This window comes from Emys orbicularis, chromosome 5 (genome assembly GCF_028017835.1).
Source record: "Emys orbicularis isolate rEmyOrb1 chromosome 5, rEmyOrb1.hap1, whole genome shotgun sequence".
NCBI lineage: Eukaryota > Metazoa > Chordata > Testudines > Emydidae > Emys > Emys orbicularis.
Window position 1 is genome coordinate 129,957,477 of NC_088687.1, and position 20,916 is coordinate 129,978,392.

Below are 20,916 nucleotides of genomic sequence, written 5' to 3' on the forward strand. Positions count from 1 at the left end.
ACATTTCCCCCCTAGATGTATACATTTACATTTAGCTGTATTAAAACACCTTGTTTGCTTGCACCCAGTTTACCAAGCAGTCCAGATTGCTCTGTATCAGTGATCTGTTCTCTTCATTACTTAACACTCCCCCAATTTGTGTGTCATCTGTAAACTTTCAATGGATGCTACAAGGTATGCACACCCCCTACAACACCATGTTGAGTGCGATTAATTGTATTAATTATATTACTCTCTTTTAATTCTTTATTAATCGAGTCCCATATCAGCCTCTCTGTGATCTTGCCTAAGGGCAATGTCAGGATAACAAGCCTATCTAGATTACTCTTTTTAAACACTGGCACAACATTAGCTTTCTTGCAGTCTTCTGAAGTATCTCTAGTCTTTCGAGTCTTATTGAAAAATCAACTTTCATAGCCCAGCCAGCTCCTCAGTCAACTCTTGGATGCAAGTTATCCAGACCTGCTGATTTAAAAAAAAAAAATCGCTAACTTTAGTAGCTACTGTTTAACATTCTCCAGAGACATTAATGGGATGGAAAGTGTGTTGTCATATGATAGAACGATATCATTGTCTCCCAATTCATATTTCTCTCTAAATAAGAACAGAAGTATTAAATACTTTTACTTTTCCTGCAAAACTATTGGTAATTCTACCATTTCCATCTAGTAACGGACCAATGACATTGGTAGGATTCCTTTTGTTCCCAATAGAATTTAAAATATCCACTATGACTCTTCACTGATTTACAGGCAAGTATGCAATGCGACTTTTCAGGTAAAGAAGAGTATTCTGAGTGGCTATCAACATTCCATGGATGAAGCCAAAATTAGTTCTGATAACCAAACTGAATGCCATAGATGTGAAAGCAAATGTCAGAAACTTTATGGATCCCTCTGGAAAAGGATGATGTGATATCTTGTTAATCTCTTGAGTTGTCTCGCCATTCTAAGGCTTCCATTTCAGAACAGATCGCTGAAAGAGGCCTAAATTGAAACAGCTGTGCTCCAGAGATTTCCCCCAGTAAGCCTTCACTACCAATGTTATCCTTGTTCCTGGGAAATTTAAAACTAACCAAAACAAGAAGGCTCTTGGGGCAGGAAATTTCTCTCTTTCGGTTTATACAGAATCCAGCACAAACTTAAATTGGGGCCTCTGGCTGCAACTGTAACAGAAAGAATGCAAAAACACAAAACCAAAACCACACTCCTTTTGGAACACTATCTTTCTGGATTAGAAGGAGAGGACTTCTCTAATTCCCAATCTTCTATTTTGATCTCTTTAAGTAAAGGAACTGGAAATATTGATCTCAAAAAGGAAACATTTGCTTATATGACCATTTTGAGGAAGTCAACAATCCCACTCACCTTCTCCATGCTTGGAGAACTTACTTTTAAGATGACTTGCACAGGAAGCATAAAAAAAGGGCACAATATATGTTATGAAGACCAGAATAGGTAAAAGTGGCCATATATCCTTTTACCTGTATTTAAAAAGGATGGGGGAATTTCTACATTAAATATCCATATAATTTCAAACTTGGAAAACTCTATGGTGACTGAAGAATTAGTAAGTTTGTAACATCACGAGAAACTAACCAGTAAAGCTGGGGAATTTCTTTAGTCAAACTTTGGTTTGTCTGTTTATACCAATTTAACTTCAATGCTCAACCGCTTGGAAGGAAGGATATCTTATGAAGATTCAACACCTCTACTCCACTACCTATTCCATTCCAGTGTGAGACTTCATGATACATCTACCAAAGCCCTTCTGCCTCCACCAGAAATCTTCCTGCAAAACCAGGGAAGACAACATTTGACATTCCTGTTACTTCTGAAAGTAAAGCACCAAGCAGGATTTTTTTTTTAAAAGCCACCACTCCCATGTCCTTCTTTATACATCATAAGTCAGGAACAGTTTGCCAACCCAAGTGTTAAAAGACCCTTTGCAGGTTACCTTTTAAATATACAGTTGGACCAAAAAATAAAAGAAAAGAAAAGAAAAGAAAAGAAAAAAATAGAGAGAACCAAAAAGCCACCTCCCATGACAAATAGAGCACGTCAGAATGTTACTTTTATTGTGAACCTTCAAGGTTCACTTGCTGCAGTCTCCTTGCAAGGTTCTACAAGGTCTGCTGTAAACTTATTCAAGTATCTAATGCACCATGCCTGTTGTCATAATGCTCATTTGATCTTTTAAAGTGCTGCTCCAAAGTACGTGGAGGGGAAACCTATTCTCACTCTTCTGCTGTATTTCTGAGGTAGAAATACAAGAGTTTTGATTTGTCTCAGACTGAAGAGGTAACATTCCTATGGAAAAACAGGGATTTAGTACATAGTACATTTTGTAGGTCTTGGACTTACAGTTTGTTCTTCTTAAGAGGGCAATAACCCAAAAGAGGCAGAGGCTGAGACATTGCTGAACTATACCTCTGACATTTTAAAACTGAACAGCTACAGCAAATAAAGTTAAGTTTTTTTTTCCTTGCCGTTTCATGACTTCTCCCAGCACCATCCCAATCTGTGAATTTAATACTCATGAGACGTGTGTAATTGACAGTTCTGGAAACTCAACATTATCTTGTCAAAATGCTTCAGCTTTGACCTGCAAGAACCTCCTCTGGTGTTCAGAGGGTAGTTCAGCTTTCATGCTCTTCCCATCCTTGGCCTGTCCCCCAAGATGGTCAACAAATGTGCCAATTAATATAATTTAGTGGTGATGTGATGCAGATACCTCTCTGCTGGGAAGTGGAGTGATGCAACTAACTCAATTAACTGCTGCTACCTCTTCTGTGGCTAAAAAACTTCAGTCTCCAGGACTGTCAGATAGAGAAGCCTCATCTACTGGTTTAGATAGATAAAACAAGAGAAAATCCAGTCATCGCGATGTCTCAGACGATATGTAACACTTCTGTGTTGACTATTCAAAAAAGAGACTATTTTTAATTTACATATTTCTACTTTAAGAGATTTAGTGATACTAAATCATGGGACACAAAGTCAAATTTCATAGGCACAGTGCAGCAAGGTACAATCACTTTCTGGTATTCGCTTTACAATATTGCCTTAAAGGCTTTCTCTAGTGCCATTAATATTTATTTCTGGACCACATGAATAAAAGTGTGGGGTAACTTAACACAGTGACAGAGGTAATCTTCTGAAATGAGAAATGAAGATATAATAAACAGCAGAAATACCAGTTACCTTTCTTTTCAGAACACTGAGCTTTTCAACTACTCCATCAAGGAGACTAACAACTGAATCCACAGCAGGACAGCTACTCAAGGTCTTCTCCAGCTCTGCAACAACCATAGTAACGTGGCTCGTCTCTCGATCAATATTTTTCTGTGCAGCTCGAAACCGTTTGTTCAGTGTTTCATAAGGTACCTAAAATAAAAATTGTTAAGTCTTTAGCATTAGTCTACTTAAATAGACATCTCTGCTAGACAATTTCTGTGCAATAGTGGACAAGTTGAGTCCAAATTGTTTAAAAAAAACAAAACAAAACCCCAATTGATGTGGTGTGCCTCCCTTTTTGTGCCCAACTTGAGAGCCTATGTTTTCAGGAAACGCTGAGTGTCCACCCTCTGAAAACCAGACCCCCTTCTAGCTGTCTCAAGATGCACACCTAAATTCACTAGTGAGTTTGAAAGTTTTAGTCTTAATCTCTCTCTGTTTAGTTCCTATCTATACAATGGTAGTTACAGTTCCTTTCCCCCACTCTGTGTCTCTTTTTTCAGTATAGCATGTAAGCTTTTTGGAGGAAGGACTGTGTACATAGAGCACTTAGCACAATGCCACTCCCCCCAGTTTCAACTGGTGTAGCCACTATACAAATTATAATGGAAGTCTATTGGATATTTTTCAAATAATGGATAAAAGTGAGGAGAGATCTGTTTACAAACTAAGCAGAAAAGAAGCTAAACGTCAAATAAAAGTTATTATTTCACTCAGTATAGAAATTAGCACATATAACGAGTAAATTGTTAGGTTGCTTTCCCTATTTCCTTAAAAAATAACGGGAAGCTACTGTTAATCTAAAACAAGCTCATTTCCTTCCCAAAATTTCTCTACAATGGTCTGTGCACAATGAGTTTTTGTTGTAGGGTTGGTATGACGCTTACTGGGGGATACCCAGAGTTGTGAGGCACCTCTCTACTACCTGCCCTTAGCATGAGAGAGTCTTGTCTGTGCCTGCTGTGGCTCAGCTTCTGGACTCCACCAGCCTTTGGCAACACAGGCCTCTTAGCCAGGCCTCGCTGTCTCTGTACAAGTTAGTAATAGGCACACATCAATCCGAGTCCACTGAGCATTCATCTGGAGGGCGCACAGAACTCTCAGGTCCTCTATTCCAGGGGTTCTCAAAATGTGGGTTGTGACCCCATTTTAATGGGGTCGCCAAGGATGGTGTTGGCCCCGGGCCCAGCAAGCCTGAAGCCCAAGCCCAAGCCCCACCGCCCAGGGTTGAAGCCCAAGACCCACCGCCCAAGGCTAAGGTGACATGCTCCCTTTTGGGCTTTAGCTTTGGGCCCCCCCACCCGGGGTGGGGGGCTCTGGCAGGCACAGTCTTCGATTCCTCCTCCTGAGGTCGTGTAGTAATTTTTGTTGTCAAAAGGGGATCACGATGCAATTAAGTTTGAGAACCACTGCTTTATTCCCTAAGGAACAGTGCATAGTTTCAATTGAGGATTACCACTCTGCTTAACACACAGCATTTAAGATATATTTATAGTGAAAACAAAAATATGTTTATTATCAAAGAACAGAGAATCAAGTGATAGAAAGTAAGACTATCAGAAACAAATGGCTACATATAAAACAAAATTATGGAACAATAATAAATATATAAACAAAATATGTTTTCTAGTCTAAATTTAACTCATAAGACATTCTCATTTCCTACAGAACATAAATTTAACTCATAAGACTTGTTTTCCCCCCCCCAACATTTTCAGTCAGGATGACTAAGATCACTTTTTCATGAGATCACGGCCAGTGGCAGCTTTTCCTCACCAACTAAGGGATACCAGTGGATCTCTCTGCATCCCCAGATATATCAGACCAGACCTTTTGAGCTTCACCTGAAAACAGGATTCCCCCTCCACCCGCTGTTTACTTGGTCCTGTTAATTTCCTTCTGAAGTCTCACATGCTCTTCATTAGCATTTGACTGAATACGCTAATAGACTTCTACTGTGAGACACAGAATACACAACAGTCCACCAGGGAGATAAATGTCTCCTACCTCAGGTCTGGAGAAGTTTGTCGCAAGGCATGTTACCTTTTGAGTTACCTGCCTTTAAACTACAAAGCCTAGAGAACATAATATTCAGCATATATACACAACTCCTTACATATTTTCCATACATACATTTTGCAATGATTATGATAACCAGTGTGGTACAGGGCTTCCTTAGAGACCTTACATGACCCTTTTGGGTAAACCCAGGGGATCCTTGTACCCCTATGCCCCTGCCAGTAGCATCAAGAGGTCCTTGGGTCACAGTTCTCAATCCGTTTGAGAAGAAATGACAATTTTAATGCATATTCATAAACTTCATCCATGCAGAGCCTTATATGGACTTTGCAAATAAGGCTCTGATCCTGTAAATGCCTATGTGCACAAATCTCAACTCCTCCAAAGAAAGTTTCACATGTGGAGCACTTCTAGTTTGGATTCAAGGGTGAGTGAGTTTGGACCAGGTGGAAAGCGTGCCAGATCTCATGTCTGGCATTCTTTAGATAGCATCCAGAAGAAATCAGGTTCCTGGCACTAGTTTTACTTTACAGAAAGTATTTTAATAATAATTAAATAGAAAGTCAAAATAAAGTCCAAGTAATAATTAGGCAGCGAAGGAGTTAACTACAGTTATGGTAGTAAGTTTGACTCTTAATATCACAGAAAAGTCACTGAGAAACTGCTGGAATGAGAAAACAAAGCAACAACAGCATATTGGACAACACAGCACTACTGAGAAGGCAGATGCTGTAATAAGCATTTAGAAGATTTGACGAGTGCCCTGAAATCCAGGGAAAATTAGAGAATCATTACAGTCTAAGATGGTGTCACACTGGGCTGTAAACAGACTTAAAGATGAAATAGCTGCACTTCAGTAGCTCCTGTTAAAGGGAGTCGCATAAGTGAACAGAGGGGTTGTTAGATTCTTAGGAGTGGAGATGAGTTAAGAAATAAAAAGTGTCAATGGAATAGGACTGAGTATGTTTTTATCCTGAAAACACAAACATAAAATACTTACACGAAGCATAAAAAAAGCAGCTTGTTGACAAGAGAATTATCACTATAAAAGTAGGGGACATATTTTGCAGCACAAAGCAGGCTTCAAGCCTATATAGTGAGTGGATCACTCCAATATAGGTAATGAAGGGCCAGCGAGGCAGTTTCCCTATACCACTCCAGCACAAATGGCACAGGTAAATCTAAAACAAATCACAAGATTCTGTAGAATTTTTTTGTACTTGAGAAGATGTGCATTAAAATTAGTGTTGTTTTTTTTAATATACTGTATAGTCCAGCTGCAGCTAAGGAAAGCACAGCATAACTTAGGGCAGGGGATCTCCACTTTTTTCTTGCTGAGGCCCCTCCCCCTCACATGCTATAAAAACTCCAGGGCCCGGCACGGGACTCGGGGCCGGGGGGTGGGAGGACAACCCCTTGGGCATAGGCTTAATTTGACTTCTGGGAGGGGAGGGGGCAAGGGCTGGAGGGGCAAGGGCCAGCTCTGCACAGCGGGGTCCAGGAAGGGAGCGCCACCTCCACCACCTGACTCACCTCAGCAGGCCATCCAGCCTGTCTGGGCTGTGGGGGGACGTAACCAAAAAATATAACTCAAAAGGGGGGGACTCAGCTCAAAAATTTGAAAACCACTCAGAGTGCAGGCAGGGGCTAGCTAGGGGCTGCGTACAGCAAGGAGCGTAGCTCGGGGTGCAGGCAAGGGAGTAGCTAGGGGCTGTGTGCAGGCACAGGGGGTAGCTCAAGTTACAGGGAGGATAGCTAGGGGCTGTATGCCAGGAGGGCTCCCCCTGCAGTGGCTGCTCCCAGAGGGCTCTGCCGGCCCCAGAGTCGGGTCCCCCCACCTGGGTGACTCTTACCAGATGCGTGAGTAGTCAAAGGGGGCCAGGAGCTGAGGAGCAGGCACCAGCAGCAGACATAGCTGCCCACTCCATGGCACCACCAGCCAGAGAAGCAGCTGCCCCACACTGCCTGGCTCTGGCTTCCCATCTACAACCTGGCTAGAGGGCTCAGCATCAGGGGGGCTGGAGGAGAGGAGGAGCTGCCCCCCGACTGCCATACTCTGGGTAAGGCACTGCAGTTTGGGGGGAACACTCTTGTGCCCCCCCAACTCTGCCCATGGGCTCAGGGCTTCTGCCCGCAGAACACTGGGGGCTCCAGTCCCGTGCGGCTCCCAGCCCAACACCAGGCTTCAGATGGGGGGGGGGGCAGCTTCAGGCTTGGGGCTCCAGGTTTCAGGAGTGGGGCCCCATGGCCCCCCTGAAATGGCTCACAGAACCCCGGTTGAGAACCACTGACTTAGGGGACAGTGGAGGTGTGGTTGAAAAGGCAGCTACTTGCTCTGTGCTGGGGGCAGGGAAGGCGTTACCAGGTCCCAGGGCTTCCCAGCACACCGATTACACTGGTCTACAATTTTTGAGAAGTTGTCTGCTTCAGAGATAAAATGTGCTATTTATTATGTATTTTGATGTGCTGAATTCAAATATGACAATTAAAACAACTGATTGGCTACTGTTTCTAAGATATTTAAGTTTTTACATTTTATGTCTATGTATATTGTGTAGATAGTAGAGTTTTAATCATAAATTGTAAACCTAGGTCTTTTCATGTGTTTATGGTTGCTTTACATGATAATATTTCACCTGTCCTGTTTATGTAACACTTTGGCTGATTTTTAAAGGGTTATATAAATAAAATTTATTATGAAACAAAAGGCAAAAAACTATTATGTACATAGTTTAGTCCTATTCAGTGTCTACTCGGCGCTTCTTGGCTTGTCTCTTGTATTCATTAAATGGAGCATCTCTTGTCACTATCCAGCACTAGTCTGCAAGCATTGATGAGCTCCATTTGCCCTGATAGCGTTTCTCCATTGTTGCAATGTCCTGGTGAAATCGCTCGCCGCTCACTGCTCCGCAGTTCGGTGGAAAAAAATCTAGATGAGAGTGCAAAAAATGTATCTTTAGTGACATGTTGCAACCAAGGCTTTTGTATGCCTTGAGGAGGTTTTCCACCAACAACCTGTAGTTGTCTGCCTTGTTGTTTCCGAGAAAATTTATTGCCACTAACTGGAAGGCTTTCCATGCCGTCTTTTCCTTGCCACGCAGTGCATGGTCAAATGCATCATCTCGAAAAAGTTCACGAATCTGAGGACCAACAAAGACACCTTCCTTTATCTTAGCTTCACTTAACCTTGGAAATTTTCCACGGAGGTACTTGAAAGCTGCTTGTGTTTTGTCAATGGCCTTGACAAAGTTCTTCATCAGACCCAGCTTAATGTGTAAGGGTGGTAACAAAATCTTCCTTGAGTCAACAAGTGGTGGATGCTGAACACTTTTCCTCCCAGGCTCCAATGACTGTCAGAGTGGCCAATCTTTCTTGATGTAGTGGGAATCTCTTGCACGACTATCCCATTCGCAGAAAAAACAGCAGTACTTTGTGTATCCAGTCTGCAGACCAAGCAAGAGAGCAACAACCTTCAAATCGCCACAAAGCTGCCACTGATGTTGGTCATAGTTTATGCACCTCAAAAGTTGTTTCATGTTGTCATAGGTTTCCTTCATATGGACTGCATGACCAACTGGAATTGATGGCAAAACATTGCCATTATGCAGTAAAACAGCTTTAAGACTCATCTTCGATGAATCAATGAACAGTCTCCACTCATCTGGATCGTGAACCATGTTGAGGGCTGCCATCACACCATCGATGTTGTTGCAGGCTACAAGATCACCTTCCATGAAGAAGAATGGGACAAGATCCTTTTGACGGTCACGGAACATGGAAACCCTAACATCACCTGCCAGGAGATTCCACTGCTGTAGTCTGGAGCCCAACAGCTCTGCCTTACTCTTGGGTAGTTCCAAATCCCTGACAAGGTCATTCAGTTCACCTTGTGTTATGAGGTGTGGTTCAGAGGAGGAGGATGGGAGAAAATGTGGGTCCTGTGACATTGATGGTTCAGGACCAGAAGTTTCATCCTCTTCCTCGTCTGACTCAAGTGAGAATGATTCTGGTGCATCAGGAACCGGCAGTCCTTCTCCGTGGGGTACTGGGCGTATAGCTGATGGAATGTTTGGATAATGCACAGTCCACTTTTTCTTCTTTGACACACCTTTCCCAACTGGAGGCACCATGCAGAAGTAACAATTGCTGGTATGATCTGTTGGCTCTCTCCAAATCATTGGCACTGCAAAAAGCATAGATTTCCTTTTCCTGTTCAACCACTGGCGAAGATTTGTTGCACAAGTGTTGCAGCATATGTGTGGGGCCCACCTCTTGTCCTGATCTCCAATTTTGCAGCCAAAATAAAGGTGATAGGCTTTCTTAACCATAGAGGTTATACTGCGCTTTTGTGATGCAAAAGTCACTTCACCACAAACATAGCAGAAGTTATCTGCACTGTTCACACAAGTACGAGGCATCTCTGCTCACTTTGGCTAAACAGAAATGTGTCCCTTTGCAAAATCAAACACTGACAAATGAGAGCGCACGACACTGTATGATTTCTAGAGCTGATATAGGGCAATTTGTTCAGCAGAGTGATGTAAGCTTCGTTATGATTGCATCATCCATGACTTCTAGGAATAACATGATGCAATTCATATAATGTATGACGCAATACCAGCTTCAGATTGCATCATTCATTGTTTTGCCTAAAAAGCAAGTACTGTCCAAACCCAATCATAGATTTATTCATAGATCCAGTCAAAGATGTATTTTAGTCATTTCTGGTTTAAATTGAGATCCCTTCCCTTTATAACTCACTTATCCCCTGCCATTCCCAAGTCAAGGGCCGTATACATATGGAGATATACCTATCTCATAGAACTGGAAAGGACCTTGAAAGGTCATCGAGTCCAGCCCCCTGCCTTCACTAGCAGGACCAAATACCCCAGATCCCTAAAGGATTGAACTCACAACCCTGGGTTTAGCAGGCCAATGCTCAAACCACTGAGCTATCCCCAATAGCATATCTTGAAAACTAGAGCCAATCAACCATTTTAAGCATCATTTTCGTTCTCAGTGACCTAGAATTAGTCAAGTTTGACTACATTTATTTCAGAAGCATTTTGGCAGTAGAGCAGTGTTATGGTTTCAGCCCCTTAGGGCTGCTGGCAGCCTGTGCAAATTAAAGCAATCCTCAGGCTTCAGAGCTGGAACTGGATTGGGAGAGTGTGTTAAGCACCCTTTGCAAGGATCCCTCCCCCAATTCTACTCTAAGTCATGCTGTGCACTCAGCTGCAGCTGATCTATACATGCCACATCGAAAACTCATGTTATTTTTAAAAGTCCAAAACAATTCTGCAGAACTGTTTTTGATTTACTTGCACCCGGTCTGTACAAAATGCTGTTTGGGAGCTTTTTTGCAGCACAATCTTTTAGAAGCAAGTACTGTTGCCAAACCTAACCATTCAAAAATCATGAGTGACCTCAAAAGAAAAAAAAACAACAACATCTTTCTAAAATAATAAATTGTAAGCTCTTTTGTTCCTTTCTGGTTTCTGTGCTATGGAGAACGTCAGTCACATTTTCAAACTTTTCTCTGTAAATATGAGGGCTGGAACTTTCGTTTTAAAAAAGCTGAGATTCTCACTTGACTCCAGGAATAATGCTTCAAGAAGACATCAAATATGAATTTTGAGATAAAATAGTGAATCTGAAAAAAAACAAAAAAACAAAAACAAAAAAAACCACCAACACTTCTTTAGTAACAATTTGTCCTGCTGGTTGACTTTTATAAATCTGCATCTTATTTCTTTTTCATTTCAAGAATATATAGAAGGGTATGAAGTTCAGAAGAAAAATGCTGCAGAACCTGTTAATGGGGCATGCAAGGTTTTATTATTATTAATTGTGCAAACACCCTACCATGAGTAGCAATAAGGAGAAATTCTACTTCTCTCTCATCATGTTGAGGTCAGCACCTCCACATTTTAGATATTCAGTCTGGTTGAGAAATAATATATTTACAACTGAAAGTTAAGTTGTTTTGAGTGTATTTAACAGTCCTTTAATTTCTATAGCCACCCCTCACACCCATTTGTATGAATCCAATTCCCAAGCCCATTTTTCTCTTTTCTGACTTTTTCAAATACATCTATAGGCACACAATTCACTGCGCTAGCATATATCTTATAAATTAAAACACTCACAAAATTAACATAAACAGAGACTGCCAGTAAATATATCCATCTCAGCCCATGCTCTCCCCAGAAGCCTTGGAGGAGGAAAAGAGATGGGCTTTACAGCATGCCTTAGGAGATTAAAAATCAGAGCTCTAGGGGAATATGACAGAGTGCTGGGAACCAAGAGCTGAGCCAGCACTCAGATCACTTAAACACCAATTAATTCCCCCCAGGGTGGACCGGATAGGATTAGATTAAAATGGTCTGGAGAAGGACTAACAAGCAAATTGGCCCAGATATAAGGAGGTACACCTCTACCCTGATATAATGCTGTCCTCAGGAGCAAAAAAAATCTTACTGCATTATATTGAACTTGCTTTGATCCACCGGAGTGTGCAGCCCCAGCCCCCAGGAGCACTGCTTTATCGCGCTATATCCAAATTCGTGTTATATCGGGTCGCGTTATATCAGGGTAGAGGTGTATAAGGCAGCACAGGAAGGAAGTACAGGGAAGAGAGGCAGGCTAGCAGGGCAATCTTCCCTCTCCTCAGCAGAGAACTGAGGTGAAACTGAAAGCCTAAATAATTATGATGTATGGATCTGCCAGGTGGTGGGAAGAACAAATGTAAATAAATTGCACGGAGGTGTTTGACAACTGAATGTCTCCAAGGGTGCATAGAGAGAGCAGAGGACAGGAATGGGATGTCACCCTGCCACACCCAGTAAGGAAACCAAGTTCCACAATACAGTACACCCTCAAAGAGAACACCATGCCAGCAGCTTCCTTATTTATAATGAGGGGAAAATCTAGCTCAGGTGTTTCTACTGATCTGAACTCTGGCAGTATGCTATAGGAGGGATGATCTCAAGGTGTAACCACATGGACAGCACATTACAACAATCTATTCTGGAGATGAGAAAGGCATGGATAATTGAGGTGAACCTTGCCATAGAGAGAAAGGTCACAACCATCTTGGCAGGCCTAAATGGAAAAAAGTGCTTGGTAGCAGCCTAGGACCTACCACCACCCTCAAGCTGTGTGTCTGTTTTACAAATGGTGCTCTTACGCTCTGGCAGGCATGCAGATATACAGTTGAGCCAAATTTTTCAGCTTCTTCCCCCACTCCTCATGTCTGGATTGAGTCACAGCCAGAAAAACTTTCATCTAGGCACTGGGTATAGCATTTCTCCACCCAATCCATCAGGGAAATTAACACACCATAGAAACATGTCTTAGAGGGCTCTTAAAAAAACAAAAACAAAACCCCAGCCTTAAAGAAAAAAAAATACCAAAGCACTGCCCTTTCTCACCCCCCTCCCATTTGTGAAACTGTCCTGGAGCACTTAAGAAGGGCTTAAAAAAATCCACTCACAAGTAGCAAAGAGAAAGTTTTCTGGTGTTGGTGGATTGGATGTGGAGGGGAGTTGTGTCTGCAGCATTTAAACTTATTTTATTTAGGTTTAATAAGTGCTACATTTCTAGCCCTTTATTGTTGAAGGCAGCATTCCAAATGTTAATTGATGCATTGTCATCTGTCTGAAATAGCAGTTAAAACAGTTCAGTGTCTGTTGCTCATAGCTTTCCCAGGCAGCATAACACAAAATTGACATCATGTAATTGTGTCCATTTATCTCAAAACGACCCTTAGAGAAAGCTAGGAGCTGCAGTAGAGACATGCCCCCACCCTCTTACAACACACGAAACAGATAAAGTACATTTATACTAGTCCTCCAGTACAGCAGTTCCCAAACTGATCCTGTGGAGTACAAATTGTCTGGGGTAAGCAGGCTGATCATATAAGACGGTGCTGGCTCTTCTTTTCCTACCACTCATTAGAATCCCATTGTAGAAGAGAGGCTGGAGAATTGTAATTACAACTGGAAATAACAACAAGTCAGCCTAACTTACTCTACTCGGTAAGAGAAGAGGAAATAGGAGTCAATGGGACGGGAGCTGCAGAGGGGAAGAATGTACAGGGAAACACATGAAGAAGGAGAGGAATAAAACGGGACCAGAAGGCAAAGCAGCATTTTTTTTTGAGGGGTGGAGAAGACAAACAACAAACAGGGGAGGACAAGACATGGCAATTAAATACGGTAACTCCTCGCTTAACGTTGTAGTTGTTCCTGAAAAATGCTACTTTAAGCGAAACGATGTTAAGCGAATCCAATTTCCCCATAAGAATTAATGTAAATTGATTGCCTGCTGGGTGGCTGTCGCACAGGGAACTTAGGGGAGCGGGGAGCTGATGGGGGGGCTGCTGGTCCACCCTGGTTCCAAGCCCCCACCAGCTGCTCTAATGGGCTGCTCTTTCTGCGAGCAGTGGACAAAGCAGACAGCTGCCAAACAATGTTATATGGGAGCATTGCGCAACTTTAAACGAGCATGTTCTCTAATTGATCAGCAACATAACAACAAAACAGTTAATCAGGATGACTTTATGTGAGGAGTTACAGTACAAGATTGATAGCTAAAAATTCAAAAGGTTTACTTTTCCACATACGTAAAAGAAGTTGTCGTCACAGGACTGTTTTGCGGTTATAAAGGGAGGGAGCGTGCTCCATGCAGTCACAAATCGGAGGACATGGAACAATCTCTCTGTTATGGTTAGTCCTTTTTAACAGAACTTTTCAACTCTATCAAGTGTGTGTGTGTGCGCGCGCAGACATGCGCATGTTTTAAATAATCTCTAGTTTTGGCCTAACATCAAGACATGTAGTTGAAGCAACCACTCTTCACTTACATTTGTAGTTTTGTAAAAGATATCTGAACTTTCCCACCCTTGTTAGTAAAGCTGTTTGGCATGAGTTACTGATTCTGCAACTTCTAGCATTGCAATGTCAAAACCACAATAAAGTCTCAGGAGATTTTTTTTTTCCCCCTTCTTTAAACAAAAAAGTACCAGAATGAGTTCATACATGTGCAATATCCAGCTTCTTGCCTTATGTTTTTGTATCTAGGGCAAGTGTGATGTGAACACAATACCTTTAATCATGGTGAGCATGACTTTTGCTGATGTCTCCATGTGTGCTCTTTAACATTAATAGAGTTACTAATAAAAAACAGAACAAGATTCTAGGTATGGAAGACGTCCAAATGCTAATTAATATAAAAGTACATGTGTACAGACAAGTGCATGTAAGTGAGACATACACACATGGGTAAGTTTATGGGGCAGTTGCTTAACATAATATTAGAAGGGAGAAGAATCTGGGGAGAGAATAGGGAAAAAGGAGGTTAAAATACTTAGATAAGTTAGATTTACTAAAGCCAGCAGTGTATGAAGAAACATCCTAGCATACTTAAGGAACTAGCCAAGGCAATCTCTGAACCAGCAGTGATTATCTTTGAGAACTCATGGAGGATGGGTGGGATTTTAGAAGACTGGAGAAGAGCAAAAATAGTATCCATCTTCAAAAAAAAAAAAAAAAAGAGGGGGGAAAGGAGGACATTGAGAATGAAACCAGTCATCTTAACTTCAATCCTCAAAAATACTGGAACAAATTATTAACATTCAATTTGTATGCACCTAGCAGATAATAGGGTGATAAGTTACAGCCAACATGGATTTGTCAAGAACAAGTCACGCCAAACCAAACTAACGTCCTTCTTTGACAGGGTTACTGGCTTAATGGAAAGGGGAAAATTTGTAGACATGATGTATCTGGACATAACTAAGGCTTTTGACACTGTCCTACATGACATTCTCATAAGCGAACTACAGAAATATGATTTAGATGAAATATTAGATGGATGCAAAACTGAGTTAAAGATCAGACTCAGTGTAATTATCAATGATTTGCTGTCAAACTGGGGGGGAGGAGGCAAATGTAGTGGGGTCCACAAGAGTCTGTCTTGGCTCTGTACTATCCAATATTTTCATTAATAACCTGAATAAAGGAGGGGAGCGTATGTTGGTAAAAACTTGCAGATGACAGCAATCTGGGTGGGGTTGCAAGCACTTTGATGGACAAGATTAGAATTCAAAAGTCATCTTGATAATTTGGAGAACTGGTCTGAAATCAACAAGATGAAGTGCATAGTGCTACAATTAGAAAGGGGGGGGGGGAAATCAAATGCACAAACACAAAACCAGGAATAACTGGCTAGGCAGCAGTACTGCAGAAGAGGATCTGGGGAGATTATAATGGATGACAAGTTGAATATGAGTTAACAGTGTGATAGTGAGGGGAAAAAAGGCAAGCATAATTCTGGGATGTATTAACAGGAGCGTCTTAAGACACGAGAGGTAATTACCTGTTCAATTTAGCACTGGCGAGGCAGTGGCTGGAATATTGTGCCCAGTTTTGGGCACCAAACTTCAGTAAAATATGTGAACAAATTGGAGAGAGTCCAGAGGAGAGCTACAAAAATTATAAGTCTTTTAGAAAATATGACCTATGAAGAAATAATGAAAGAATTGAGCATGTTTAGTCTAGAGAAGAGAAGACTGTCTGAGGACATAACAGTCATCAAATATGTAAAAGGTTGTTACAAAGAGGCTAACAATCAATTCTTCTGCAAATCCACCACGGGCAGGTAAAGAAGCAATCAGCTTAGTTTGCAGCAAGGGAGATCCAAGTTAAAAATTAGTTTTTTCCTAACAACAAGAATAGTTAAGCACTTGAACAGGTTACCTAAGAAGGTTGTGGAATCCCCATCTTGGAGATCTTTAAGAACAGGTTACACAAACACCTGTCAGGGATGGTCTAGGACTCTAGGTATACTTACTCCTGCCTCTGCACAGGGAGGCTGGACTAGATGACCTCTTGTGGTCCCTTCCAGCCCTACTTGTCTATGATTCTATGACTGTTGGACAAAATGTAGAGAAACAAAAATTGGACTGGTAGGTTGCAGTTTCACATGCTCCCCTACTAAATGTGGGTCAGCAGATTAGCCCGGTCAGTTTATCCAGTGATTAAAGAATTAGCATAAAAAGGATCCTGGATACATTTTAATTTCTTTGAGCCAGGCATCATGCCTTCTTGTGCTTCCTAACAAAAAAGTTCTTGATCCCAATTTGGGCCTTTGGGTGCTAGTGCAGTACAAACACTATTTTTATTAGTAGTAGTATTAAAGTTAAGAGAATCCACAAACTGTGACCACTGCAGTCACATGATTACAAACCAGTCTAATGGTGAACACAAAGGGGATTTTAAATAAATAAATAAATAAATAAATAAATAAATAGAGAGACCTAAAACATTGCATCTAAGACCCTGTTTTGACAGGAAAAACAAAGGGTTTTTTTCCCCCAATTATGTTATCTTAACACAAATTAAAAGCACTATAAACACAGGTTAATGTGCCTGAAGCTGTGTTAGCTGGCCATGTTTTGGCCTATGCTTCTGTGTTAGCCTGAATCTTTACAGGTTTTTCATTCAAGATAAACTAAATTCAACCAAAAATAAAATAAATAAATAAATAAATAAAAAAAATAAAAAAGAGCCACACACACGGCCACCCCCTTTTTGGTCTATTAAGGCAGAGGTTAAATTTTCCTGGGCAACTAAGAGAAAAACAAAGTCAAACAGTGGCAGTAATGAGACAGTCCCGAAAAGCAGAAATGCGAAAGAGTGAGCTAGGAGTGTTGTGCACAAGAGGAAAGGTGCAGTAGCAGAGAAGCAGAGGCAGAATGCAATGCCTCCTACATACTTTAATTGTAAACAAGAGAAAGAAAAATCCCAAAATCAAAATAGAGGTCAACCCATCCAGGACACACGTCTGAGCAGCAAGCTCTCCTTTTTTTATACCAAATAAGGTCCACACACTTGGACAGGATATGTAAAATAGTACTGCACTCCTCATCTATCATTCTTCAGATAGAGTAACTTATTCTGCACATGAGACTAGATTACTTTGTGGACCAGCAATAGGTAAAGCATTTTTGTGTAGGAGTAATGCAATAAATTTATCACTTGTATACTACAGCACTTCATCTGTCAATCTCAGATTATTTCACAGAGTTGAGCTGGCATTATCTCTATTTTACATATGGGTTAGAAAAGTAATTTATATTGCCACTAATTTGCAGAACCATTAACAGAACCCAATTCTTCTGATTCCAAGCCCTGTTATCAGCCCACTAAACCATGACCCACTGTTTTCCTCTACAGTAGTAATATTTTCCTCTACAGTAGTAATAATTTTTCCTGGAGTTGCTGGCCTACCTTTAACCAAAGGCTAATAAATAAATAAATAAATATAGATTAGATAGATAGATAGATACGAGACCTAGGACGAGTGGTTGGGTTTAAATTTTTATTTCTCACAAGTGTTCATATCAAGAATTAAGAGCCAAAGTTCAAAGGTGGACTAAGTTTTCCTATGCAGTAATCTTAATTTTCTAAGTCTGTGTGGTAGGGTGTGAGATTTTCCAAAAATTATGATGCTTAGGGGAAAAAACGTTGTGCAAAACATGAACTTCCCTCAGTTACAAACATGTCAGTTTCATAATACTATTTCACTTTAATACTATTTTTATTCAAGGGTTTTAGCTGCTCTAAACTTGACACTGAGAGATATCTATCTTTATATAAATAAAATATTGCTCAGAATTTTGTCTGCTATTTCAACACTTCAAGAGAATGAACTAATAGTGTCTAGGATAACAAATTGACACAGTTCAACTAACATATACACTTGTACAAAAGAAGCAAATCAAATACAGATTTTTGGGGGAGGGGGATTAAACTTTTCCATAGGAACAATTATACAAGAAAATTTAATGAATCTCCTTTAGTCACCTATGTCGTTCTGTGCAAGTTTCTCATTTACAAAATTCAGCCAACATCTTGCTAGATCATTTTGCTGTTGTACAATGATCTCTTGCATCCTTATATAATCCAACTGTCATCAATCTTAGGGTTTGTGTAGTGGCATACATTAGAAATGTGGTGGAAACTGTCACTCCCACCACCCTTTTTTTTTTTTTTTAAATAGCTGCCATCTTTGACTCCCCTTCTAAAAGCAAAGTTCCACTAGACACTTTTTAAAGCTTTGTCCTTTTAAGAGAAGTATTTGAACACAAAAGTAATGTCAAAGATATCTCGCTGTCAAGAGTCAACTAGAACGCCTGGCTCTAACACAGTCCTCCTGTGTGACCTTAAGCAAGTCACAGAATCATAGAAATGTAGGGCTGGAAGGAACCTCAAGAGGTCATCAAATCCGGTCCCTTGCACTGAAGCAAGGCCAAGTATATCTACAACAGGGGTAGGCAACCTATGGCACGCGTGCCAAAGGCAGCATGCGTGCTGATTTTCAGTGGCACTCACACTGCCTGGGTCCTGGCCACCGGTCTGGGGGGCTCTGCAGGTCCCCCATCAGTCTTCAAATGTGTTAAGGGCTGATCCATTGTTTTCCATGTCCACTGAAGATAGGTTAAGCTGATCACTTCTTGTCCTGCCGCAAGGGAGATTTTAGGTTAAATATTAGGAAAATCTTTCCTACTATAAGGATAGTTAAGGACTGGAATGGGCTTCAAGGGCAGGTTGTGGAATCCTCTTCATTGCAGGTTTTTAAGAACAGCTTAGACAAACATCTGTCAAGAATGGGGTAGATCAGAGGTCGGCAATCTTTCAGAAGTGGTGTGTCGAGTCTTCATTTATTCATGCTAATTTAAGGTTTCACGTGCAAGTAATACATTTTAACGTTATTAGAAGGTCTCTTTCTGTAAGTCTATAATATATAACTGAACTATTGTTGTATGTAAAGTAAATACGGTTTTTAAAATGTTTAAGAAGCTTCATTTAAAATTAAATTAAAATGCAGAGCCCCCGGATCGGTGGCAAGGACCCAGGCAGTGCGAGTGCCACTGAAAATCAGCACGCATGCTGCCTTTGGCACGCGTGCCATAGGTTGCCTACCCCTGCACTAGACAAATGCCCCTGTCAAAGAAGGATAGTAGGTTGGTTTGGTATGATTTGTTCTTGACAAATCCATGTTGGCTATAACATATCACCCTAGTATCCTAGGTGCTTACAAATTAATTATTTAATAATTTGATCCAGTATCTTTCCAGGTGTCAAGATAGGACTGACTGGTCTAATTCCCAGGGTCCTCTTTGTTCCCCTTTTTAAAGATAGGTACTATGTTTGCCCTTCTCCAGTCCTCAGGGACCTCACCAATCCTCCATGAGTTCTCAAAGATAATTGTTAACTGTTCAGAGATTGTGTCCTTAAATACTCTAGGATGAATTTTGTCAGGCCTTACACCAACTTGAATACACACAAGTTATCTAAATATTTTTAACCCGTTTTTCCCCGTATTCTGGCTTATGCTCCTTCCCCCTTTTTAATATTTATTATGCTAATCATCTGAACATAATTAACCTTTTTAGTGAAGACAAACAAAACAGGCAAACACCTCAGACTTCTTGGTGTCATCCGTTATTAGCTCTCTTTCCCTGCTAGGTAAGTAGACCTAGACTTTTCTTTGTCTCTCTCTTGATCTTAATATATTTATAGGACCTCTTCTTCTTGCCTTTAATTCCCTTGCCAGATGTAACTCATTTGGTGCATTATCCATTCTGATTTTGTCCCTACATGCTTAAACGGATTATTTATACTCATCCTTAGCAATTTGTCCATGCTTCCACTTTTTATGATTTGTGGTGGGTAGGGGGTCCTTAAACAGCTCCTGATACAGTGATATTGGCCTCTTACTATTCTTCCTTCAACCAGAATAGTTTGCTGTTATGCCTTTAACATTGTCTATGCAAAACTGCCAGCTCTCCACAACTCTTTTTCCCTTAGATTTTCTTCCCAAGGGACCTTACCTACCAGTTTCTGTGTTTGTTAAAGTCTGCTTTTTTGAGGTCCATTGTCCTTATTCTGCTGCTTTCACTTATTGTCCGTAGAATCACAAAATCTGTCATTTCATGATCACTTTCTCCCAAATTACCTTCAGTCTTCAGATTTGCAAAAAATTCCCCCCTGTTGGTCAGAATCAAGGCTAAAATGGTTGTCTCTTTGTTACTTCTTCCACTTTCTGGAAAAAAAAGTTGTCCCCAGTATAGTCCAAGACCATATTGGAGATTTTTGTGTTTTGCTATATAACTTTTCTAGCAGATGTTTGAGTATTTAAAGTCCCCCCACCACCCCCATTATTACCAGGTCTTGTGTTTTGGATATTTCTGTTATTTGTTCCAGAAATGCCTCATCCACCTCCTCCTGATTTGGTGGACTAGAGTATATTTACCATGCTACCCTGTTTCCCCCCCCTTTTTCCTTCACCCAGAGACTTTCAACTGATCTCTCACCTAAGAACAAGTGTATATATTCTTGAGGTATAATGCAACACCTTCCCTTTTTCCTGAACAAGCTTTACCCCTCTATACCAATATTTCAGTCATGATATCTATCCCATCAGTTCTCAGTGATGCCAGTTCCACAGGATCTGTACTATGCTCCATTTTTTAAACAATTCCTTGGAGGGACCTCTTCAGTATGCCAGACCCCCCAGGGTCCCACTCTCCTAAAGGTGGGTCACACAGCCTCAACATCTCCTAGATTGAGCCTCTAGCACTTCAGTTTCACAA

General features: G+C 41.0%; 1 protein-coding gene across 1 annotated transcript in view; it reads right to left on the reverse strand.

The window, feature by feature from the left end:
• The window catches only part of MAEA (macrophage erythroblast attacher, E3 ubiquitin ligase), a 119,230-nt gene that overhangs the window by 89,111 nt on the left and 9,203 nt on the right, over positions 1 to 20,916 (reverse strand). Inside the window, exon 2 of the mRNA XM_065404707.1 lies at positions 3,204 to 3,386. Within this exon, the coding sequence (XP_065260779.1) occupies positions 3,204 to 3,386 (183 nt within the window). The remainder of the gene's footprint in view (positions 1 to 3,203; positions 3,387 to 20,916) is intronic.